Source organism: Sitophilus oryzae, unplaced genomic scaffold (genome assembly GCF_002938485.1).
Source record: "Sitophilus oryzae breed Bouriz unplaced genomic scaffold, Soryzae_2.0 scaffold_525_pilon_pilon, whole genome shotgun sequence".
Taxonomy (NCBI): domain Eukaryota; kingdom Metazoa; phylum Arthropoda; class Insecta; order Coleoptera; family Curculionidae; genus Sitophilus; species Sitophilus oryzae.
In genome coordinates this window covers 1-8,278 of record NW_022147113.1, presented here as the reverse complement: position 1 = coordinate 8,278, position 8,278 = coordinate 1, and the positions used below count along the sequence as shown (strand labels likewise).

Sequence of the window (8,278 nt, the reverse complement as noted above, 5' to 3'; positions counted from 1 at the left end):
TAAACATTGGGCTTTCATACAGTAAAATAAAATACTGCGACTTTTTGTGACTTTGCTGATAAAATGAGAAAAACATTCTTGGTTTCCTCTAATTTGCAAATCAGTGATATACTAATGCGAGGTGTAAACCGCGATGGCATTGTTGTGTACAAAGCGATCGCATTAGTGCCATTAGCAGTATAGCACAATTTGGCATTAGTAGCGGCTTTAGTGGTATGGGCATTTGTCGCGGATCAGTCGTAGCATTAGTAGTATTAGTTGCGATATTACTACTGGCATTAGTGGCATTGGCCGTGGAAACACTGGAACAGTGATTTTTCTTTCTTTTTTTTAGAATCGACGAATTATCCTTTATTTTATTCATATTATTTCCTCTTTAATTGAAAATAGCAACAATTTACATAAGGTCTACATAAAAAAATTTCGATCAACTATTGGTGTCAAATACCCCACTGTGTGGCGATTCAGGAGGTTCTCTGCTGTAAAAAATGTCAACTTGTCATATTTATTTATTTATTTCCTGACATTGTCATTCGTTTTGCCACTTTAGTTTTGTATTACGAGTTTTTGGGTTAAATGAATTGTGTTGTGATGCTTTAAGCTTAAAAATTTTTACTAGCAGGCCTTGCAGACGAACATGCATTTTTTTAGAACAACTTTTAGTGTGAAGTGTACAAAACAGCTTAATAGCCGCTTCAAAAAACTAGTCGCAAGCTTATTAGAATATTTTGAACGGGAAAGCGGTCCTTTATGTCCCTTAAATGCGGTTAAGGAAGTGAGTTTTGTTGATGTAAATAATAACTGTTTATATATTTATAATTAATTCATTATTGTTTCCTAAATTATTTGATAAAAAGAAAATATGTAAAAGTCGGCAACGCTGTGCCGGTCGAGCTTAATCATGTGACTAAATGTTTATTTAGTATGATCTATAATGTATATGTATTGTGTTTGAAATTGAAGTGAAAAATTGGTGACAAAATTACGAATGTTATTAGACACTTGACAAAAGTCAAAGTATGAAAAGAAGCTGTGGCAACATTGTGACGTGTACTCGTCAAATATTTTGATGACGTGCAAGTAAACTTTTATTGATTTTACTATATTAATAATTACTTTGAATTTATTTAAAGGATGGACATCGATTTTTCCAGCTCCTATGTCACGAAGATCGCGTTCTGCGTCGTATTTCAGGTCGTTTGACACTGAAACCCAGATCGCTCTTTTGCGACCCTTTAGGTAGTTTTCGAAGATCACACCGGCAATGGTTCTGCCTTTACCCACTCCAGCACCATCACCTAAGAAATAAAAATATATTTTAGTAATTTCCTTATCAAAAAAAAAATAATAAAGACTATATTTTTTATGATTTTAGTTACAACCGTAATTTTCAGATTTTTTCCTATGGCTATTTTGGAATGTCTGAAGCTAATACTACCCAACATACAAAACTTGAAGGAAGCAGGCCCTGAAGCTTCATCAACTACTATTGCATTACAGTTAAATCTGAATTAAGTTTAATTATAATACAGCCGGTAACTGCAATGCTTACATAAAATATATTACATAAAATAGTTTAAATAAAGCTTCGTTCCAAACTTCAAAATTAGTGGAATAAATTAGTGACTTCAATTATACTCTATATTTGATTTTACAATCATTCACAACGTCTAAAAAATACAATTAAATTTAATAAAATACTCTAGCAATAATATTAATACTAAGGGCTGGCAAAAGTTAGTTTTGGGTCGAGATTTCCATATGTAAGAAGAGTACAATGCGTTTATAATGTACTGAACAAAGACAGAACAGTAAAAACGTTGCCAAACCTATGAAATAAACCGAGAATCTGTGCACATTGCTAAGACACGTGGAAGGGGATACAGCAGACTCGTCGCGATCGCGGTAAAATTCTAAAGAGTGAACATCATGCGTTCAGCTTTACGGTTTAATTACATCTCATGATACTGTATCCTTTAATTATTAACGAGTTGTAGTTTTCCCTATAGCTTGTAAATTAAGTTAAAAAGAATATAGTAAATTAGAGGAACAAACCATAACTTAAACCACTAATTTCAAGGTTCTGAACAAAGCTTTAGAAATTATAAATATGTACCTATTAGAAATCCTGCTCTGCTGCCATCAGGCAATATATGTTCATGCGCTTGGGAAGTATATGTTATACTTTCGAGCTGTAAGGCGGATAGTGCCCCAGTTCTAATAGTTTCTTCTGGTATGGATAACTTGTACCATACGTCTACGGGTGCGACAGATGACAGAGAAGCCGTCTCAACAACTGGATCAGGATGTTTTTTGCCTGAAAAAAATCAATCTTGTAGTTAAAATAAAACACAACTAGTGTTTTAAAGGTTTGGTTGTATAGGAACATCAAGGTGGGTCAAAAATATCGACTATTTTTTTTCATTTTATACTCATGAAACTTCTACACCCTGTATCTCCGAAATTAAGCATTTTAGAACATACATTTATACAAACTTTTTTATTTATTTTTATCTGCAGAATATGCTGCCGAAGTTTTCGGAATACAGTTCGGACCACCCTGTATATTATAAACGATAATCAGAATTTAAAATAAAAATTACTTTTTATGATTGATGATAAAAAAACAACACACCACTTGCAGATCAAAAAGACAGAAATGCCACATGAAACTGAACAGAGTTGCCATATTTTACCAATCTCTTTTTAATTGATGTAAGAGTAATAAAGTATGTTATGACTGTAACGAAATGGTGTTTTAAGAATGGAGTGTAGTGTCTTTTCTTTTAGTTAGATGTCTCTGGACAATATAATGAAATATAATTACATACCTAATTTTAATTTTGAAGGCATATAATCCGCGTAAGTTTCTGCAACGCCCAGTTCTTCGTCGTCAACTTCTTCTTCTTCTTGGTGATGATGCATAGGTTTATTATCCATCTGATTCATCCACATCTGCTGTACAGCCTTTAAATAATTGTATTAGTACAATAAAAAATTAAAAGAAATAAAAAAAAAATAAAAATAAATAAAACAAAAAAAAATAAAAAATAAAAATAAAAAAGAATAAAAATACAAAACAAAAAAATTACTTTGTTGCTAAGCGGGCCACCCCAGGGTGGAACAGGTCCGGCACTGTATAACATGGCAGATAAATTCTGGAGAAAAGGATTTCCATATGGGTTTCCAGCCATTCCAAATGCTGCCATTTCCACTAAAAAATTAGTCAATATAAATTATTTTGTCAAAAATCAAGTATTTAGCTTAAGGAAGAACTTAAAATAATAAAAATCATGCTCTGACAAACCTACAAAAATAAATTATATAATTTCATCTGCCTGTGCGTATTAAAAACATGCGATATGATTAACTAAAATTATTATTTAACTAATATTGTAACTAATTAGAATTTAATATTCTACTTTATTGTATAGGTAAATAAAAATAATAACTAACAAATAGGTGTTTATTTATACAGTAATAATGCATTGCAGATTGAATTAAGATAAATATTAAATAATGATAAAACTTCTCGTAATTAAAATTTTATTAAATCAGTATTAAATCAGCTAAAATAGTATATGAAATGAAAAAAATATACAAGCCCTGGCCACTTGATTTCCGTGATATGTACTTTAATGAATACGACAGAGATAAATATATCCGACCAGTTGACAGGCAGAGATAAAATAAAAAGCGGCATACAGTGTTGCCGGTTCATACGAGAAATAAGAAATCATAATCGAAGATAATATATCCAAGCTATTCAATAATGCTCATTTCTGTTCGACAGTTGTTTAAAAATCTATTAGAGCTGTAGTAAAATGAGTAACTAATTGTGAAAAATAAAGTTCCAACCCTATATGCAATATTTTTCATAAACGCCTACTTGTGCGGTTTGAAATTTTGATGCAAAATCCGGCAATACCGCACAGAAGAAATGTATCGACCTAACTTTTATTTGTTTTTAATACATTTGATTTTACATTTACGCTGTCTACATTACTGTCTTACACGTTAAAATCCAAACCAAGCAGTTTCAATGACCAGATCGGTATAATCATGAAAAAAAATACATAAAATTAATACACAATTTAACTAAAACTGCAATGCTTTAATACCTAAATGGCCCACCTTAATCTTAATCGTTATCTCTTCCATAATAATTATTGTAAATAAAAAAAAGTGAAACAAAGATATACAGGATGTTTCAAAAGAAATGCGAAAAACTTTTTTAAGTGGCGATTCCTTGGAAAAAATAAAGGGTAGTTATAATCGTTCGATCAACGCAGTGGTGCTTACAAAAAAAAAAAAAAAAAAAAAATATCAATTTTTCATCTAAATATCGATGATAGTTCAAAAATTATTTTGAAAAAAAAAATCGAAATAAAAATAAACTCTTTTACTTATTCGAATTACCCTGTATAACAAACTATCCTTTATTCTTAACAAAGAATCGCCCATTAAATATTTACGCTTTTTTAAAACGCCCTGTATACTGTCTGTTGCATCGCCGACCTGAACATAGAAAATCCCATGTAAATTTTAAAAGTGTGATAAGTTGACCAGATAAAAAATATTTGAAACTTTTAAAAGAACTTCTTAAAATGAAGCAAGTTGTTCGTTTTCAATAGCTTCTACAGTTGATTGAACAAGTATGAAGATGCGCAATCTTCGTGGCATAAAACCTGTCCGAGATGTAGCTGGCGCTAACATCAGCGTGTCCGAGATTTAGTTTAGCTCTGCGCCGCTGCGCGCTGATAGTCGTTCACAGCGCAGCGTATAAAGAATATGTACTGTAGTTCTGCTTTCAGTCGACAGAGCGAGTGGTTGTCGGAGACAGTGTTGCCAGAACTACGAATCAATCCGTAGTTTTACGGATTTTGTGTACAGTACGTTAGTAATACGGATTTCCTATCATTAAAGAATTTAATATATTATATGATTGAACAAAGAACGGCGTCAGAGTTAGCTTGGAAATGAAGAACGCTGTTATTTCGCATGTAAAATATTATAGTAAATGTCAATAATAGTCATTTCCAAGCCAATTAAACGACTTTTTTCGACCATCTGAAAAATTCAGTATTTCTTGTATTTTTGTAAGAGTAAAGTTTCAACACATAAACGCGGATTTTTCTTCCATAGATATTTCAAATATATTCAATGTATTACAGATATAATACATAGGGTCAAATGTATTACAGATATTACACATTTTAATATGGCAACACTGTCGCTTTCAGTTCCACACCGTGTTCGATATGCCTTCGCTGGCCGAATTAGAGAAAATAAGTGTTTTATGCGTTGGCCACAGAACGAGTGGTGGCTCCACCGTTTTTACAAATCTCTGTACAAATTTCTTTTTTTTTACAAATCTCTGTAGAAGAAAATCATAATAGATTTATCATATTGTGACATAGCTTGTGATTGTTATCTTTGTGTGACAAGGATTATTTTAAATTTTCGCGTAATTTAGTATTTTTGTTTATCTCAAACCTAAATCAAAAACGAATTAGTATAATTATTCAAAAGAACAATTTACTTCATTTTAAGTTCTTTAAAAAGTTTCAAAAATTTTTTTGTAAAATAAAATTGAGAAAAATTTACATGGCATACCTACGTTCAGATCGACAATACAACACACGGTAATACCCAAAAAATACTGAAGCAACTAAACTACGTGTTAAAAAGTGCAACTGTGAGGCAACAAGCCACGCCCTCTCTAAAGATGCACTACGATGCGCAACGTATCATCACTCCAGTGCTTAAGGAAAATAAAGAGATAAATTCCATATAGAGTCTGCACTTACTCTGCTGCAGAAATTGTGCAGCATTAAAAGCGGCCGCTGAGGCAGACTGGGATGAGCCCCCGGCAGTACCTTGGGCAGGCGCCCCAAACATGTTGGCCATGGGACCGCCAGTGAGACTACTCAACATCGAGGCCATAGCGGCCAAGTTACTCATATTCGAGGTGTTTCCCGGGCCGCCGTAAGGGGGTCCCACTATACAGATCAATCAAATAATGTCATACACCTCTCATCCAAAAATACCCTTAAGGAACTAGTATATTGCACAAACCATAACTTAACATAAACTAACATGTATAGAGCAACCAACAATGATTGAAATGAAACTAAGAGAATTTCGGATTTTCATTGTCTTTATTTAGTTACCTTAATGAATAATAATAGGAAATATATGTTGTATTTAAGAAATCTGTCTAAGGCTTAGATCGATCCTGTCGTGTTAAGCCATATTAAAAAATCAAACACGCGTGCTTTGATTAAGGCTTGATTAAGGTTTGCAGAGCTTCAGGATTTGCCATAAAATAGCGAGCAATTTGTTACAAAACCATATAAATTATATATCACTGTAATCACAAAACTTCAATCTATTTCCGTATTGTAACGGAATTTTAAATTATGTCTTTATTTTCGAGAAAATTTAGTCCAAACATAAGGAATATTTTGTTGATGTTTAACCATCAAAATCTTAAAAATAAAGAAGTTGTCTAAAAATGTGCTACAATACGGATATAGCATAATCCTTTATCTTTAATTTCCTTCTTTATTTTTGTAAAAATACCTAGCCAGTTTTACATAAAACGTTAAATGCCGAACGCTTATTTTGTTACTTTTTCGGACTAGTGAAATTGGCCCTTAAGCCTCGTTCAGAATTGATTCTGAACGTTCTGATCCTCGTTCCTTTTTATTTCAGTTAAAATATGGGTAGTGTTCTTATGAAAGCCGATGGTTCCTTATAAGGCCAATCAAAAATTTAGCGGTTGGCCTTGCTAGGGTACATGGGCCTTACTAGGAACATTTTCAAATCATTAAAATATGAACACTTAGTTTTTAGTTATAAATATGTACCGGGAAAATTAAAACAATATTTTATGTTTATAATATTATTATTTATAAGGGTTATTCAACTTTTTAGCTAAAAATCATTTTGGCCTTACAAAGAACAAATCCATAAGAAGACCATTATAGGTAATTTATTCTTTTTGTAATTTCATTCTAAAACGCATTGGCAACTTATTTGTTATCAATATAATACTCATTACAATAATTTTTAAATAATTTCCATTAATATTTTTAGTTATACAATGGTTTTCAAGGAATCTTCGTTGAGTTCTTTAAAGAAGATTATAACATGTTAAGCATTTAATTTTTCGTTTAAATGAAAGAGCTTTTCATGCAGTTTTACTAACAGCAGATATTTTGATTATTACAACACTAGTTTTAAGTTAAAGAACTCATTTATAATATTGGCCTTGTATGGGGCCCTGTTCCTTCCAAGGCCATTTGGAGGAGCTTAATAAAAATTAAGTTAAAAAAAAGTAAAAGTAATGTATAGGTTACACAATAAAACAAAGTATTTATTAATAATTTGTTTCTGTCATTTATGCAGTAAATGAACTAATAAAAACTTTTTATTCGTTAGAGTGGCCTTCCAGGGCTCACCCAACTACCATATTGCTTATATTATATGTATGTACGCTACCGATTTCAATCATTGTTGATCTATCCGTATTACTAACTAAAATAATGTAAAATTACTTCACGAGCTTTTGTAAATAGAAAAAGTGAGTAATACATTGTTCTAAGTCGTTTCAAACATAAAAAGATTAACATTAAAGATTTTGTAGTACTCAAAATAATTAAAAACTCTATAAATGCAGAAAAATCAGTATAAGAGTGATGGGTAATATACCGTACAATCGAAAAAAGGCGTCTGGTTAGCTTGGAAATGACGATATAGATAATTTTACATATAAAATGACAGCGATCTTCATTTCATAGCCATCCCCAACTTCTTTTTTTTTCGATCATATTGTATTAGCAAAAATGTAAAAATATATTTAAGTACATTTCAAAACTCAGTTATAAACAATGTAAATTCACCAATTACAAGTTACTCTTGGCTTTGAGCTTTGAATGCAGACAGTTAAAAAAAATATAGCGTAATTTCATACAAGAATTCTGTCATCATTCAAAACCTGCTTGACCAAAAAATATCCCGCTGTATTAAAAAATATGAAACATTAAATACATTTACCTTTATACCAAAAAAAAAATCCAACCAAACACATAACATAATTTTCACTTATAATATCACAAGAGCTTAAATTATTTTCGGAAATTTTTTTGAGGGCACGAATATTTTGAAAATTATCCCGAGTCGAAGACGAGGGATAATTTTCCTAAAATATTCGTGCCCGAAAGAAAATTTCCAGGAATAATTTAAGCTTGCGTGGTATTCGGTAAGAAAATTT

General features: G+C 31.5%; 1 protein-coding gene across 1 annotated transcript; it reads right to left on the bottom strand.

Moving 5' to 3' along the window:
• Positions 1-1,116: 1,116 nt before the first annotated feature.
• On the bottom strand, positions 1,117-6,016 carry LOC115886895 (protein strawberry notch-like; the record flags this gene model as incomplete). Its single annotated transcript, XM_030906220.1, has 5 exons — positions 5,811-6,016; positions 3,093-3,214; positions 2,832-2,967; positions 2,117-2,317; positions 1,117-1,298 (listed from the first exon to the last, which is right to left on the bottom strand). Coding segments are annotated over exons 1-5 (795 nt in total), but the record flags the coding sequence as incomplete, so codon positions are not given.
• Between the last annotated feature and the right edge of the window lie 2,262 nt (positions 6,017-8,278).